Below are 18,261 nucleotides of genomic sequence, written 5' to 3'. Positions count from 1 at the left end.
GTGACACAGGTGTGTGATAGTCTTAGCCAACATATGACCTCAGTCTATAGAAATTCTTTCTGAAAGCTTCACACATTTTATTCGATAGTAAATTATTCTATGCTTAGACTTTAATAATCGCTTCTCAAGGCTTTATGTCTAGAAGCTTGCTCCCAATTCTTCACACTGTAGCACTCATGTTTTATGCTTGTCTGTCTCTTCTAGCTTTGTAAGAAGCCAAGCTTGGAGCGGCAGACAGGATGGCTAGCTCAGCCCGGGAGCATTTGCTCTTTGTGCGGCGTCGAAATCCCCAGATGCGGTACACACTGAGTCCAGAGAACCTGCAGAGCCTCGCTGCCCAGAGCTCTATGCCAGAGAACATGACCCTGCAACGGGCCAACAGCGACACGGACCTGGTGACTTCGGAGAGCCGCTCCAGCTTGACTGCCAGCATGTACGAATACACGCTGGGGCAGGCCCAGAACCTTATTATCTTCTGGGACATTAAGGAGGAGGTGGACCCCAGCGATTGGATCGGCCTTTATCATATAGGTGAGTCACAGCTTGTCTGTTTGCATGCCGCCCACGGTACGGATTTTTTTTATTCTGACATTATACCAGTCTGTATTTTTTCCCAGGGGAGTGGAACTCACACATGTACGCGTGCGTGCACACATACACGCACACAAATAGACCCAGCAGATTTGGGAAGTTTCTCTCTTGAGGAGGAGTAGAGTCAACAATATCTTAGCTTATATGTATTTTGTAGTTTGTATCTCTATCAAATTAAATGCTAGAATCTGCAATAATTGTGTTTTGTTCTTAAAATTTCATTTCCTTGATCAGCAGTCACATTGTAGAAAGAGGTGGCTATTAACATTTACCCTTTTAAACAACAGAAAGAGGTGTAGATTTAAATAATGGATACAAAAATGTGGCAGAATGTTTAATTTGATTAAAAACAACTTACAGTCTAAGGTATCTTTGTATGACTGAGAAAATGGTTGGTATTTGCTATAATTAGTGTGGTCCCAGCCTTATTTAACTAATTTGCATGTTACTCACAGATGAATAACTGAGGGAGGAAACATCCAACAAAATAAAAATAAAAATTGAAACCGAATAACCTAATCTAGCATTTCCCAAAACTAGAGGACTTCTCGGAATGCAGGAAATCCTTTCAAAGTTTCAGATATTTTGTTAAGAAGAGATTGTAGGTTTCAAGCGTCCTTTTTAAATGAGCAAATTAGAGAAAATGATCTTTTGATGGCACTTAGATCCAAGTGATTCTCAGATGGGAGATTTTTGCCTCCTAGAGGATATTTGAAGGTTATCTGGAGACATTTTTGGTTGTCGTGGGTGGATGGCTGCGGTGGTAAGACCAAGGAGACTGCTACAAGTACCACAATACACAGGGAGCTCTCACCCCCAAAGATGACCTGGCCCCAAATGTCCAGCACTATCACTGTGGAGAAGCTGTGGTTTGAGGCAAAGGAACCCACTTGCTGAAATTTTGTTGAAGTGTTAAACACTCTGAGATTGAGGATTTTACACTGGCTGAAAAAAATATATTGGTCTGTATTTACTCTTAATGTATTAGTAGAAAGAAATCTAAAACGGTAAAAATTTCAGCGAATTGTTAGTATTTGCTCCTCTCCTGGCAATAGAAAAGGGCAAAAGTCTTTATAATTTGGCATTTCCCCTACATGTGCTTAAATATATATTCAAAGGGAGAAAAGTATATGATTTAAAATTCGGTTTTATCAGTATGATTATGGTTACAAAAAGTCTTATTGTTTTTATAGGAGTTTTTAAGAAACTTGGGGTTTTGAAACAGGCTTATACTTTGGGACTGTATTTCATGATACTTCTCTCTTCACTTTTCTCATAAATTTTATTTGAGACATCCTCTCATTTGACCTCCTCGATCAGTGGATCATGGGCTTCCCTACATAGACTTTTGGTGCTAACCTCTCCAGTGGTCTTTCTTTTCTAGTTTTGTAACCTGGTGATTTGTAATGTCACTTGACTCAAACAGTTCTGTGCCTCCACTGTTCCCAGAACGTCCAGCTCCTTGAAGGAATCACTTCATAAGTTTCTATTTTCTCTGAAATTATAGCTTTTTTTACCACCTATTATTTAATATCTAAAATAACTGTCTCCTAGTATTACCATTGTTCCAATTAGGATGGCTAGTCTAATCTACCTGAAGCACTAGTTTCTTCCACACTTTGATTTAGTGTGGGAGAAGTAAGAGGTCTCTCTTAATTGTCCCATCTAGCCAGTTTAGGGGAAGTTGGTGTACATCTTTTTGCTTGTATCCATATATCTGTCACTTACTATATCTTCTGATAGATTTAGATTCATAGCAGGAAAAAAGGGCGAGGAGTTGGCACCCAAGACCTATCAAAGGGCTGCAACCAACAAAAAATAGCACTTCCAATAAAATAAAATTACCATGTAGGCATACAAAGGCAGTTGCTATTTGTGAGTGTGTGCTGATATTAACAGAACTTCTACAATAAGAGGCACAGTTCACAGTTCTGAAACATTTAATATGTCTTTTTTCCATGGATTCAGTGCCACTGGTGTATGTAAAATAAAGGCTGATTTATCTTGATCCTCAGGTTGAGTGAACAGAGAGCTGGCTTCAACCATACATAACACTTCCCTCCTAAGTCTAGAACAGGCTCTTTGGACTCCTAGATCAGAGATGTATGTAGCCTCATTTCTGTAAGGACTCTACTACCATCCCAACGTAACAGGTGACAAGGGATGTGTGAAGGAACTGGGGACTTAAATGAATAAGCATTTCCTGCCCTTGCTCCTTGCAGACAGAATAAGGTCTAATAGGTGAACAAGGTGGGCAGTGAGTCATTTCAACTCAGCCTACTCAGGCTCAGGAAAGGTCTAAACCTGTATGGTAATCCAACTATATTATATTCCTAATAACCCAACATTGTTTTTCTAGGGGACAAAAGCCAGAGCTTTGTGGATAGAATCTTTATGCTTCTCCTTCTCTTGTACTTAGGACTCTGGTTGAAAGGAGGTGATGACTTGAACTGCTGTATGTAGGTAAGCTGATATGAGGCAGTCAGTCCAGAGGACAAATGTACTAGCAGAGGAGCAGAAATGGATTAGCATTCCAGAGTTCACGTGTGCAAGATGTGCAAGAATTATGCCCCTCTGTTTGTTACTTGTACCAAAGCTGGACCTGTAGTTCAGACAGAAATGACCAAGAGAAAAGCAGGGTTTCTCAAAAATTACTTCTGAGAGCAGGATGAATGAGTGGGCTGCTGCTTTAGTAGTTGCAAATTCATATAGAGTGCTTAGGGCTCTTTCAATAGAGGTAGACATTATTAGATTCTTCTTCAAAGAAATAACAAAAAATTTAAAACAACTCTAAACAATGTGGGAAATTTCAGTTTAATAAGGGCAATAATATGATGGTCCTCAAGCTATCTGGGTAACTTTTGACTTGAATATATATCCAAGTTTCTTGGATGCTGTTAAGTGAGAGCAGATGAAATGGTAGGTTTGGAGAGGAGTTTTGGGAAAAAAAGAAGCAAGACCAGAATGTGGAAAGATTTGGGGGTCCAAATTAAGTCACGGATTTAATGTGATTGTTCCTACATAGGAGTATGCGTAATTATTTTTGTTGTTTTTATTTAGATTTTGGTTTTCTTTTTGAGATAAAAGTCTGGCCTTGAACTCAGGATTTTCTTGCTTCAACCTCATGAGTGCTGAGATTATAAATGGCCAGTGCCATCATACCTAGCTCTATAAGAAATCAAGTCATTTCTAGGGTTCTGGTGAAATAGATGTGCTGGAGCAATCTAAATTTCCTAACAATAGTGCGTGTGTCAGGACTAGCTTCAGATTTCTGTACCTCCAGGAAGAAGTCTCTTCCCTTCAGTGGTGTCCTGAGAAGTTAGATGGTTTCCTAGCAACTCTCAGCTTTATTTATGGATCAGAGAGACAGTCTCTATTGAAATAAGTCTCAAAGGAAAGGGAATTTAGAGGAACATGGAGCTGGTGAGGTGTGGTTTATTGGCACAAGATGAATTTTGATTGTTTTCTTGGCTTATAATTTCTTCTGAAGTGTGAATTTTATGTTTGTTGAATTGTTAATTTTTTGCACTATAATCCAGATGCCCTTTAGCCTTCCTAATCTGGAGAGAAAATATATACTCCTTGATCAGAACAATACAAGTTTTGAAAGCATTTCAGTAAGTAGATCCTATTAGAAATCCACAGATAATGAAGTTAAAAATGTCAGCTTTGGGTAACAAAGCACATCCTTAACTATATTCTCCCATCCAGTGAATCTCATATATTCTCTGACATTTCTAGGGAAGATCGTCTGGTAGATGGCTCTCAAAATCCACTAAATTTATAAGGTATTGTTGAATTCTACCATTAGAACTGATCTTTCACATATTTAACATTTAGCATTGTCTTTGTCCAGTGCTCATAAGGTAAAAGAGAATAAAATCTTCCTAATACATGACTTGTGCAAAAACACATAGAGTATCTAACAGCTCTTCATGCAAAATAAAATGGAAATAATTTAAAAGGGGAAGAAGACCATATTAAACGTGCTTCAGGCTCACTATGTAATTCCTTTTAGCTTTCAGTCTTCTGTGTATTTATTTGCTATTTAAAAAGCTAAATACTCCAAAAAGTTTAATTTGCCATTTCTGATTTGTTGGAAACTTCAAGTTCATAATAGAGCAGGAGAACTGTGCACTATGAATGTTTCAAACCTGTGTTGGAGACGTGGCTCAGTGGTACAGTGCTTGCTTAGCATTTATGAAGATGTGGGTTTGCTCCTAGCACTGTACATACAAACATATATACTATGCTGTACATGCATGATAGTCTGCACATTTTTAATCATCTATAACTAGTTAAGATGCTTTCTCTTGCATGTAAATCAATGTTCTATTTCTTGAGAAGTGCTTGCTTGGAGAAAAACATGATCTGAACTGAACAATCAACTTATTAATGCAGGCACTTCATATTCTGGTTCAATCCAGAATATGGACCAGATGTAATTTACCAGCATTTGTCTAGACCCCACTGTAAATATACCTCTCTGCATTCATACATTTATATATATATATATATATATATATATATATATATATATATATTCAACGAATAATAGGCAGACCAACTGTATTTTGGCTGTCAGTCTTTAAGAAACACCATGGCTAGTGTAGAATGACATTTTTCATGTTTCTTTGCATTTGAAAGAGACTCTAGTTACAATAGGGAGATTGTATATTTTAGAACTTTATGGTCCTAACCTAAATAAGTAGGTTAATTTTAAAGCAGCATAGACTTAAACCTGAAACTGAAGTGTGTGTGTCCCAGCAAGATGCCTGGACTCATTATAAGTTCCTGCTAATTTTTAACCATCATTATTTTTGACTTCTACTACTATAGCTATTAATATATAAAATCACTTTACTGGTGTCTGAAGCTGTAACATAGGCTTACTTACTGAATGAATCCAAAAGAAGGGATTTTCAGATTAAAGTAGCTCACTGGACCCCTTCTGCTTACTGACAAAAATCTGTTCCTTTGAGTCAAGACTCTAGAAATTATATAAACTCTTAAAACAGGAGAGCTCAATAATAGATTATTTTAATTTTAGTATTATGCAGGCTGTGAATCAGCTTCCTTTCCATGGTGATGAGAAAGCCACAGTTAAATCTGTAATTCAATGCGATGGGACCAAGAATTAATATATTAGATATTTTGTTTCCAGAATACCTACCAAATACAATAGAATGCCTTCTTTTAAGCTCTTTCGATATTTTCCTATGATTTCTCATAAAGAAAAGTGTTTTAATTCATCTTTACAGGGACTTGAACTCTGGGCCTGTGTGCTGTCCCTGAGGTTCTTTTGCTTAAGGCAAACACTACCACTTGAGCCACAGAATCACTTCTATGTTTCTCTGTGATTAATTGGAGATGAGAGTCTCACAGACTTTCCTGCCAGAGCTGGCTTTGAACAATGATCTTCAATCTTAGCCTCCTAAGTAGTTGAGATTACAGGCGTGAGCCACTGGCACCTGGCATCTCTAGATTTTTAACACACATTTAGGAAATAAAAGTTTTAAATATGATTGTAAAAATCTTATATTCAAACAATTGGAAAATTTCTAAATTACGTTTCCTAGTTGTATTAGACAGAGTAGATAGGATTATGATGCCAGAATTTATTAATCCCGAATCCCCAAGTCTGAACACAACAAAGATTATGTTTGGTATTGTTATGTGCCCCGCTTGGTTTGGTGGAGGCATTCTTTCCCTTAGCGGCTCAGGTTTATCACCTTCTTTGCCGTGACGCATTATGAAGCATCAGCCAGCTTGTCATTGTGCTATCTGAAGTACATGGCTTCTTTGGATGGATGTCAGGAGAGATCCAGAGAATCTTCGACCAGCCTTTAAATGCTTTGGCAACAAAGTGATGCTTTTCACTTTCAAAGCCCATGCATGGCTCAACATTTTTAGCATAATTCAGCATAATTGAAGAGGAAGTGGGAAATATAAAGAAACCTTTGGCTGTTCAGCCAACAAGTCAATGTCTGTCACTAACATTGTGTTCTCTAGTGTAGGGAATCCTTGTCTGGTGGAAGAATAGATGCTGGGGGGCTAGAAGTATCATACTTGGATATACACTTTGCAAGGTGTACAAGGTGGACAGGCACAGGACAATACCAAGGATAGTACCATTGTGAGGCAAAATAGTAATGGAATCTGAGTGAACAGCATCACATTCATTCTCAGACTATCATATGTCTTCTTTTTAATATGCATATTGAAGACTTGGTTCATAGGGGAGTGCTGGTATTGAAAAGGTTTACAAGGGACTTTCACAGATACTTGGTTTTGACTTTTGAAAAACTATATTGGTCAATACTGTTCTAGTATCCAGAGAAGTTTTAGTATATTTCATCCCTTAACACATTGGGTGCTAGTAATGCTAAAGTAAGCATTTTTCTATCTGTCATTTAAAGGGTTTTTACTTTCCAGGCAGTTGTTCTAGACAAGTTGCCAGTGTTATTTTCCCCTATGCTGATTTACATCACTTTCCTTTGGAGGAGGATATTTGTTTAATAAGTAAGTAAATATTAAATGGTATTTGCAAATAGCTTGTAAAAAAGTTAAGATAGTATTGACATGGGCTTAGAAATTCTTTTTTTTTTCTGATAAAAATCCATTGCTATGGCTGGGTTTATTGCTGAAGTGGTAGATTGACCCTGAGTTGAAACCTAGTACTACAACAAAAAAATAGTAACTCAGATTAATTGCTTACAATACATTCTAATTTTGTAAGGTATTATAATTGGCCTTTTATACTCTCTTTTTAATTTAATTAATTAATTAATTAATTTTTGTCTATCGTAGGGCCTGAACTCTGGGCCTGGGCACTATCCCTCAGCTCTTCAGCTCAAGGCTAGTGCCCTACCACTTAAGCCACAGAGCTCTTCTGGCTTTTTCTGCTTATGTGGTGCTGAGTAATCGAACCCAGTGCCTCATGCATGCGAGGCAAGCACTCTACCACTCAGCTAACTTCCCAGCCCCATACTCTATTTTTAAAATATTTTTTATTCTAAAGATACTGTACAGTGGGGCTACAGTTACATGAGTAAGGTAATGAGTACATTTCCTATTAAGCATTGTTACTCCTTCCTTTGTTTTTCCCTTACTATCCCTTTCCTCCCCAACTCCCCAACTCCTCCCTCTCCCCTCCAAGTTGTAAAGTTAGTTTTCAACACAGTGTTTTGTACATCTCATTGTTACAATGGGTCAACCTATATCCTTGTTTCAGTATTTTGTTATTTCCCTTCCCCTCCCCAAATTAGAAACATGTATATACAAGATGCAGGGCACCAGAATCAAATACAGTGAAAACAGGGATTATACCATGGGGGAAGAACATACAAAAGAAATAAGCTGGGCGCCGATGGCTCACACCTGTAATCCTAGCTACTCAGGAGGATCTGAGGATCGCAGTTCAAAGCCAGCCCCGGCAGGAAAGTCTGTGAAACTCTTCTCTCCAATAAACCACCAGAAAACTGGAAGTGGCACTGTAATTCAAGTGGTAGAGTGCTAGCCTTGAGCTAAAGAGGTGAGGGACAGCACCCAGGCCCAGAGTTCAAGCCCCACGACCAACATAAAAAACAAAAACAAAAATCACATAATACATTAAAAACAACAGCAACAAAGAAAAAGCCTCTTATGTCCATATCTTGGGGTTCATTTCACTTAGCATCATTATATGGTTATATGTATATAGCTTTTGACTTTTTCGGCTTGTCTGGTAAGATTATCCTAGACATGAACTAGTTAGGCAAATAATAGGCTCATTATAATTCTGTTCTTATATTCTATTTCTTAAATTCTGTCTTATCTGTTATTAATTGCTACATCAACTTCCTTTGCTTGGTACACCATTTGAAACTTATTTACTTTGAGTCATTCCTAAGCAGGCTTCAGATTTATCTGCTGTAAATCATCTGTAGCTTTAAGAATTTTAATCCAAAGTGAATGAGCATGCTTTAAAATTGGTTCACTTGTTGTTTTAATATTTTTATATGTTTTTAATATTTTATGTTTGAATCTACTTTCATGTCTTATTCATTTTGTATATTTCACATGTTTTAACTTATATTTTCTACTTACTTTCTATTGAAATAATGCTTTACTCCTTCTTCCCATATTCTTCCTCTGTCTATTTGCATGGAAGTTAACCATTCTACTTTTATTTAGTTAGTAGTTATCCTTCTATTTTTGGTATGCATGATTGAAGGTTATATTTGATTTCATTTCTTTCTTTCTTTCTTTCTTTTTGTCAGTTGTGGGGTCTGAACTCTGAGCCTGGGCACTGTCCCTCAGCTCTTCAGCTGTAGACTAGCGCTGTACCACTTGAGCCTAAGCCCCACTTGCCGCTTTTTCTGCTTATGTGGTGCTGAGGAATTGAACAGAAGGCCTCATGCATGCAAGGCAAGCAATCTACCACTGAGCCATCTTTCCAGCCCCATAATTTCATTTTTTAAAATCCCTTCTTTCACTTTAATGATTATTATTATTGTGTTTTTCATGGACATTTCTTCAGAGGAACAAATGGTGGCTTAAAATAAAAGCCTGCTAGAGGAGTAAATCACTTAAAGAATTAATATTAGCATGTGGTAAAGTGTTAGAATGTATTCCTAAGCAAGCATCAGACCCTGAGTTCAATCCCTGATACTGCCCAAACCAAACCAAACCAAACCAAAACAGCAAAATCTCTTCTTGTGCCAAGTAATTTAAAGATAAAAAAGAAACAACAACAACAACAAAAAACCTTAAGCGAAGAAAACAAAACTCTTACTTAGTATCACTAGAACACACTGAATTCAGTTTTCTTACAAAACATATATACGCAGCAAATCATACAAACTATTGTACACATTGTAAAAATAAATGGAAATACATAGTAGAAATTTAGAAATGAACTTCAAATTCTTGTTGGTTTGCCAAAATGGGAATTTTTTTTCTCCTGGTTAATGTAGGTTATGTAAAAAGCTGTCAAATAAGTCCAAAATCTTCTCTTCTTTTTCTGCAGTGGATTTTCCTGTTGGTGGATTCCATGTGCTCTTCACTTCATTTTTGCACCATCTGTTTTTATCATTATTCATAAAGTCAAGGTCGTAAATCTGCCTTATGCAGGCAACCTCTGAGATACAGTGGAGCTAGGATAACCATCAAAGTCATATTGACTTCCGCCAATTGTCTGTATTGTCTGCCTGTCAGTACTGTTGATCTGTTGAATAAATATGGACTCCATGTACAAAAGGGCATGTGCACTGTAGAGGAACTGTATAGAGCAACTCAGATTTTTAGTCTGGTTTAGGTCATAGAGACCAGAATATTATAATTCATTTTTAATGTGACATTAAAGAATTCTTCCTTCAAATTTTTGTATTTTTTGCACTTATTTTATTTTTTCTTGTTTTTATAAAGATGATGTACATAGAGGTTACCATTTTGTAAGTCAGGTAATGAGTAAATTTCTTTTTGGACACTGTAACTCCAATTATTTTATTTTAATTATGAACTACCAAACTCCCAATATTTGCGGATTGAGACAGCCTCATGTTTTCCCCTCTTATATCACAATTTACACAGTACCCAAATTACCAATGATCACATTTTCTCAGTTTCCTATATCTCATAAAGTCATTAACAGAACACTGTTATGTTATTATAAACCAAGAGAACTGAGTAGATCCAGGTGATCTCTTAACCTCAGCTGCAGACAATCAGATAGATCGGAGGCTAGTTTTGGAGTAGAGGGGATCAGAAAGGCCTGTATTTAAATTTCACTTCTCCTACTTAGTTGGTACATGGGGAAATTATTGAACCACAAGGACCCCCAGTTGCTTCAAAGTGATACAACGCCAACCTCATAACACTGCACGGAAGAGGAAGCAAGGCAGCATTTGTAATTGTGTATGCATGAGTAACCGCTACTACATAGGAGCTAGTCAGCCACAGCCCCACAAAGCTGAGATATTAGGTAGGAAATACAGTAATCCTAGTGCAGTGTGTTCAAAATAATTCTTCAGACCACAGAAGCACAGGGAAAGATGGTTTAATGGCTGGGGTGGGAAGGGACAGGGAGAAGGTTTCACCCAGGTGATTGTGGATAGTACAGTGTGAAGGTGGTATGAATTTTACCTGCACCTGCCAACTATTCATCCTGAATAGTTACTTGTGGACTGCCCCTCTGCTTAACATCCCCTTTCTGCCTGGCCAGCTGCTGTGCATTCTGTCAAATGGGCCTCAGAAGTCATATACTTGTGACGTGACCCCTAATTCTCCTAGGCAATTCTCGCATTTTCCTATTCCCACACTTCCTTCTTATCACTGTTTGGGTGCTGATGATGCTTCATTTGTACTCCCACCTTCTGAGCTGTGTTCTGTCATGTGATGGGAATCTTATCCAACTTTTTGTGTCGTGTGATCCACACACATTAATTTTGCTACAGGTTAGGTTTTAGATGAAAATAGTCATGATATGGAAATAAATTCTTTTAGTTGAATCATTATTCCCCAAATCATTCCATACTCTGAAGTTTTCCCTATAATTTTTCTAACAGAATCCTTTTTGATATTCATTCATATATTCACTTATATTAAGAATTTACTATGTCTCAAGTATATGAAGCAATGAAAAATATCCTCCATTTTTATGATCATAACTAATGAACTATAATTCTAGTCTTTTAAAAATATATATACAGTGTAGTGGCATTTTGCTGCCTTTAAAATTTTTTGTACCTATGGAATCTACCTTCATATTGGAAGTACTGTATACTTAAGGAGAATTAACTTTTTCTTAAGTAAGTTGGAATAATGTTTTACATTCTCAGGATCTTAGGAAACTATTTGTGGCATACTGGCATTCTAACATAGTGCCAGAATGTTCACAATATAACTATTCTCTCTCTGGCACAAGTAAATGTTTGTTATCAAGAAACGATCAACTTTTCACTCTGAAAAAAGTTTTCTTTTCTTAGTCTTTTGTTTTGTTTTTGTCGGTTGTGTGGCTTGAACTCTGGGCTTGGGCGCTGGCCCTGTGCTCTTCAGCTCAAGGATGAGCATTCTACCGCTTGAGCCACAGCGCCACTTCCGGTTTTCTAATGGTTTATTGGAGGTAAGAGTCTCATGGACTTTTCTGCCCGGGCTGGCTTTGAACCGTGATCCGCAGATCTCAGCCTCCTCAGTAGCTAGGATTACAGGCGTGAGCCACTGGCGCCCAGCTTTTTGAGTCTTTAATTGTGGAACTAAGTTATAATAGGAGAAGCATTCATATTACTGAATGACTTACCAAAACCACCTTGACATTTTCAGCTAGAAATTTATATTGACCAGTAAGATCATATTTATTAGCTATCCTTTTGAGTCATTGAAATAGGCTTTTCCACTGAGGTATAAGTGTATGGCCTGCTGTCAGGCTGTCAGTGTGATCAGACATCCCATGTGTGAAAGATGTAAGAATTCACTGGACATCTGGAAGAGGTTAAATTCTTGGTTTGAGGGTCTGATGGCCATTTTTCTCTCACTTTTCACTTGAACTGCCCGGTCTGTCATTTCTGAACCTTTTCAGGGAGATAAAACAGATGAACTGTGCTTTGCCCATGACCTACTGTTGGAGCAGGATCAGCATATGTCAGTTAACCTGTTTTCTGATCTATCATGTGTCATTTGTTTGCCTGATGGAGTACAGGAAACCAGAACATTCTTTGTGAAAATAGTATTCGTGTTTTGAAGAGTCTTTTTTTTTTAATTTATTTTTTTTGTCGATCTTGGGGCTTGAACTCTGGGCCTGGGCACTATCCCTCAGCTCTTCAACTCAAGGCAAGTGGTTCTTGAGCCACAGCACCACTTCTGGTTTTCTGAGTGGTTTATTGGAGATAAGAGTCTCATGGACTTTCCTGCCCAGGCTAGCTTTGAACCGCAATCCTCAGATCCAGCCTCCTGAGTAACTAGGATTACAGGCATGAGCCACTGGTGCCGGCATGGAAGAGTCTTTCTGGCTGTATAAGCACTGCTGTGATCAGCAGCAACACTACCACCTTAGTGTTTGGAAGCTTGAGAATTCTTCATTCTAAGTTAAGTTTTAACCAAATGTGAATAAATCCCTCGTATATATTTAAGGAAGTTGAGTGCTAGTAGGGGAAGTAGTGCACATTTTGTTGTTTGGAACCATGAAAATCTGAGTACCTCTCATTTTTTGAAGTTTATGTTTTTTTTGTGGATTTTTGGTCATTTTTCCTTTTTTAAAATTTTATTTCATTGTTAAGATGTTGTACGGAGGGGTTACAGTTACATGATTAAGGCAACGAGGACATTACTTGTCGATCATTGTTACCCCTTCCCTTCCTTGTTGTTGTCCTACTTTTTCATAGTTTTGTAATACTTGGGAACAAACCCCAGGGCCTCGTATTTGCTAGACAAGTGCACTACCACTTGAGGGATTCTCCAAGCCCAAAGTTATTTTATTTTGCTCAAAAATTAAAAATTATTGATTGAATGTGTGTGTGTGTGTGCGTGCGTGTGTGTGTGTGTGTGTGTGTGTGTGTGTGTACATGTGTTTGGTGGTGCTGGTGTTTCAGTTCAACCCCTCCCATCCTGAAATATATCAGTGATGTTTACTGGCTTGATATAAACCTATAAATGAGACACAGAGGGCCCAGATGAGTTAAATAATGTGCCCAGGTTGCTCAGTGAAAAAATGGGGGGAAATAGTGTCTTATAGGCATTTCCTTCTTGCTGGAGGGACCTCTTAAAGGGAGTTAGTTGGCAAAGTTACTGCCGACACATGATTTTAGGGATAGCACATTTCCTTTGAAAATCCCTTAGGAAGGCAGTGTAACATAAGGCCAAGGCCAACAGTCAGGTTTTCCAACAATATTAGAACAGACCACTGTCTCAGACTGAGTGCCAAATAAGTTGGCATGCATTCATGGGCTGCTTTTATAAGAAAAAACAAAAACAAACGCTTTGGTGAAAAGTAAGTTGTGCTCAAGCTAGGGAGAGGCAGTAGAACAAGTGTGAAGTATGTATTGTGGGCTTTGCATCAGGGCTTTCTCTCAGAGTTTGGAATGGTTCCCAGGCCCCTGAGCTATTCTTCTCAGTCTGTCCTATGCCAGCACATTTTGTTGCTGTCCTGTAATATGGAGGTAGGTCTTCTCTGAGCACTTTTAATACCATTTGTCTTGAAGATTTCAGTTGAGTAAGATGATTTGCTTCCTTTTGTCAGGGTATGTGACACACTTCAATAAAACAGTGGGTTTTTTTGTTAAAGAAAAAAATATATATATAAAACTTGTTTTTCAGGTGACTTATTATCTACTATACAGAAATACTTATATTTCCTTTTCAGTGAAGCACTGTTTCCTTGGGATTTTAAACATACCAGTCTGTCTGAGTATCTGTTTTATGGCCTGTAAAGTCACTTGCTACATGATAGGACAGACACGTGTGCCTCTTGTATGCTTCTCCTTGGATACACAAGGCCATCTTCCTGTATGGATATTCATATGTGGCTTGTGAATGTTGTTATAAATATCCAATGAGCCTTGGCAGTAAAAAGGTTCCCTAACTTGCTAGACATAGAAAAGACAGAGATGAACTAAGAGTGCATATAGTACAGATTTTCTTTGCATAGAATTCAAATCTGTCTATCTTTCTCTAATTTCTAATGGATGTAATTATTATTTTCTATAGGTTGATGTACTTATTACCCAAAGTAGGCAAGAGCTGAGATAGTTCAACAAAATTTCCTTCATATCTCTATTAAGAAAAAAAGCATGAAAAAGTGACCTATGTGGAGAATACTTATTTCTAAAGATTTACAAGAATATTTTGTATATACTATTTACTCCAACCATGGTCTTACAAGGACAGAGTAACTTTGAAAAGTCAGATGCTAGATTTTGTACATGTTCCCTCTCTCTTCCTGCCCCCAGCCTGTGACACTGCTGACAGCTGTCTCTATGAATCCTGCTTCTCAGCTGGCTGTGAGAGTATCTTGAGAACTTTGTTTCCTGGTGACTGACTTACTCTTTTCTTCTTTCCTGCAACTTCTTACTTTGTATATTCCTTCAATATTTATTGTGGCTTTATTGTGGATTTCCTTCTTTTTTTGTGCTGCTCTCCTTTATGATTTCATTCACCCCCCAGTCTTTAGGCAGTGTAGGCAGGGAGCTCTGTTTCTCTCCAGACTGACTATAGCCACCACTGCCCAGCTCAGAACCCATGCTGCTAGTCCTACAGGGAGCACAGCTTTGCTTGATAGCATATGTGAGCCCATCTTTCAACCACCAGTACATCCAACCAACCAAACCAACAATGCCCCAAGGACAGCAAGGATACTGTGTACTGCCACTAGAATCCGTTTAAGGTACTTATTGGCCTCTCCATTTTATGGATGGATAGACTCTAAGTTTAATTAACTCCTCCAAGATTTCTTTTTCTTTTAACTTAGGACAAGAGCAACTTGAAAATTTCCAGCACAGCCTCTGTCAGTTATCCTTTACCACAAATGTCCCAGGTGATGTACTACTAGAGTAAGTGCTAGTAGTCAAGCCTGTACACCCTGATATTGGGTGGACCCTTAGGTCCTTGCTTTGTCACTTGGTTCTTGTATTAACATCAACCTCCCAGGAAAAATGCTGTCCACAGTAGGACTTTTCTATGTAAGTATAACCTACTTAGAACAGGGCTTGGTTAAATAAATGTACAGATGCTGCTTAACTTACAGTGGAGTCAGTTGATAAATTCATAAATGGAAAGCATTTTACATTGAAAATACTTGTAATCCACCTAAGTGGCAGAGTGTGGTAGGCTACAGAGTGCAGAGAGGTAGAGATAAGAGGACTCCATTTGAGACTACATGGGCAAAAAGCTTGGGACCCTATCTGAGAAAAGACCAAAAGTAAAAAGCTCATGTGGCAAGTACAAAGCTCTTAAATCCAACCTCGCCACTACCATTCCCTCCCTAACCTGCTGAACATCATCACTTAGCTTGGCTTCTGTAAAAAATGCTTCTGAGCACTTACCTCAGAAAGTCTGTTTAGTAGTAAATATTGAGTGTGTTATGCATTTATACTGTACTTTAAGTGAAAAGCAGAATGGAGTATGGATGTTTCCTCACTGTTACCAAGTCAAACAATGTTAGATTGAACCACTGTAAGTTGAGAGGCTATCTAAAAACATTCCGTTCTGATGATTGTAATAATCCAAACTGAATTCATGCAAGACACATTTCTAACTGCTGTACTACCAAGTATAACTCATTTGCTTCTGGATGAAGTTATTTGTTGAGTTAAAAAATTCTAAACCTGATATAGAAAAAAATGTGGAAATGGTACTTTGAATGCTAATGGCATTGTGAACATAGGAGAATATTAAAATATTACTTTCAGCTGGGCCACAGGTATAGAATGACAGCCAAATCCAAAATGTGATGCTTATGTTAGGAAGCACCCTTGACTTGGCCACTATGCAAGAGAGGAGTTTCTTAGAGGTCAGTGTTCTGATGGATCTAGTCTCAATGTTAAACACGTACACCTGGGAATAAAGCAAAGGAACTTTCCCCTACCTCATGTCTAGTGAAAGGGTCTGCTACCAGCATTTCCTGGGTGTCCTCTTCAGCATGAGATGCATGGGACTTGGGGGCTCAAGAGGGGTGAGGTTATGTCAGAATTCAATGAAGACCTGTAATGCCGATGGCTAGTCCTGCCTGAGTTATGGGGACAAGGGTCTAGTTTCTTGGGAACTAGCTGTATGGGGTTTACTGAGTGCCCGGAGAGGCTATCCCTACCCCAAAGGCCACCAGAGGCTAACTGGAACACTGGCCAATCAAAAGAGTATTTTCCCAAGGCCTAATGTTTAGAGCAACCAGCTTTTGGCAGGTGACCATGTGAAGGGACCCCAGGTGTGAGAATGTCCAGAAATGGAATCTGTCTCCATATTTAGGAAGGCCCCCTTGAGTGAGCAGGGAGGAGGGAGGTAGGAGAGAGAGAATACAGAACCAGCTCAGTCAGCACTTTTCCATCCTCTTCCCTCTCCTGGAGTCAGGTGTTGGCAGGAGACAGAGAAATCAACCTCCCCTTTTATTTCCAAGGATTTTCTTCCTGAAGTAGGCCTCAGATAGGGGGCAGGAAATTTGATTTTTATTGGAATTTGACCATTGCACATGACTAGTTGTTTTCTTTACAGAAATGAACATTGTTGTAATATCTTTTCTCTTTTGTGTGTGCTGGCGCAAAGTGTTGAACTTGGTGCCTCATGCTCTCCCTTGGTTTGCTTACTCACAGCTGACATTCTACCACTTAAGTAACACCTCTGACTATCTTTTTGCCAGTTACTTTGCAGATAGAGTCTTGCAGACTTTTCTACGTAAGCTGTCCTTGATCTGCTATCCTCTGAATCTTTATATCCTGAGTAGCTAGATGTGAGCCACCAGCACCTAATATGGAGACTTTTCCTTTCCTGACTGACCAGGAAAGTCTGAGAATAGGAATAAAGAACTTGTCCCACAGAGTACTTCAGATTAAGCAGCAGGGCTCAAGAGTAGGATGGTTTTAGTAGTATCCCCTGAATCCTACCTGTATACATTTGTACCAGCATAAATTTATACTGGAAAGTGGAAAATTGACTATTCTCTTTGAGGTTTGAAGTGGAAAGATCCTAAGACATGTTAAGATTGTTTGGCTTGATGTGTGAGCTGGAAATTGAGACATTACAGGAATGGCGGTTGGGTCTGGGTTCAGCCTGAGTCAGAGGTGAAGTGAGGCTGGCTGAAGCTTGGTAAACTGTGGTCAGAATGGCACAGTTGAGAAAAATGTAGTCCTTTTCTAGCCCAACGCTACTAAGTTGAGCTGACGAACAGCTGCGCTCAGTTCCCCTGGAGAGAATCACTTTTGAAGAAATGTTCATGTGGCCTCAGGCTCTGAACTATTTATGGAAAAGCAAAGCATTTCACTCAAAAGCAGCAAAGAAGAGAAAGTGAAGAGACTGTCAGCTCAGTGCTTTGATCACTGCTTATTAATGGGAGACAGGTGAGCATGGGGTGGACCGCAGAGTAGCAATCACGGCCACCAAATGGCAAGGGCAGGGCCGGCCTCACTCCTTGGGCATGAAGTTCAGGGTGATCGAAATGAACCCAAATGTCCCTAACACTGGTATGGGCAGTCCTGCAGCACCAAGACAGGCTAACAGAAGGGAGAGAGGGAATGAGTGGGCTGTGTGAATGTGTTAAGGCTCAAAGAATAAAGGAGGACTTCGAACTAGAGAGTAGAGAAGGCACAGTGAAGAGCTTGAGATGTTTTGCCTTTTAACTTACCCATGATCTTGTCTTTATATTTAGTGAGTTTCTTCATTCACATCATTTCTGTCATTCTTGATTATCTATGTTACTTAGTGGTAGAAGCCAGAGGAAACAGTTACACGTCAAGCCTATCCAAGGTCAAGTAGAAAGGGATAGAATTTAGACCCATGTTGTCTTAAAGTTTTCAAGTGTTTCTAGTGTAACAAACCTTTACCATGCTATTAAAGTTGGTGGAAAAAATTTAGATGGTTAACAGTATTTTAATATTTAAGAGTGATGTTTCTTTTTGTACAGAGGAGGGGTTACAATTACATGAGCAAGGTAATGAGTACATTTCTTATCAAGCATTGTTGTCTCCTCCTTTGTTTTTCCCCTACCATCCC

The 18,261-nt window shown here is 38.7% G+C and overlaps 1 protein-coding gene across 4 annotated transcripts in view; it reads left to right on the top strand.

Annotated features, from left to right (window-relative positions):
• The first annotated feature begins 239 nt into the window (after nucleotides 1-239).
• The window catches only part of Hecw2 (HECT, C2 and WW domain containing E3 ubiquitin protein ligase 2), a 218,544-nt gene continuing 200,522 nt past the window's right edge, over nucleotides 240-18,261 (top strand). For all 4 annotated transcript variants that reach the window (XM_013013284.1, XM_013012535.1, XM_013011815.1 and 1 more), the window contains exon 1: nucleotides 240-531. In XM_013013284.1, the coding sequence (XP_012868738.1) occupies nucleotides 240-531 (292 nt within the window). The remainder of the gene's footprint in view (nucleotides 532-18,261) is intronic.

Source organism: Dipodomys ordii, unplaced genomic scaffold, assembly GCF_000151885.1.
Source record: "Dipodomys ordii isolate 6190 unplaced genomic scaffold, Dord_2.0 Scaffold1, whole genome shotgun sequence".
In the NCBI taxonomy this organism is placed as follows: Eukaryota; Metazoa; Chordata; class Mammalia; order Rodentia; family Heteromyidae; genus Dipodomys; species Dipodomys ordii.
Note: the sequence above shows the minus strand (reverse complement) of the source record. Positions and strands in the feature narration are given on the sequence as shown.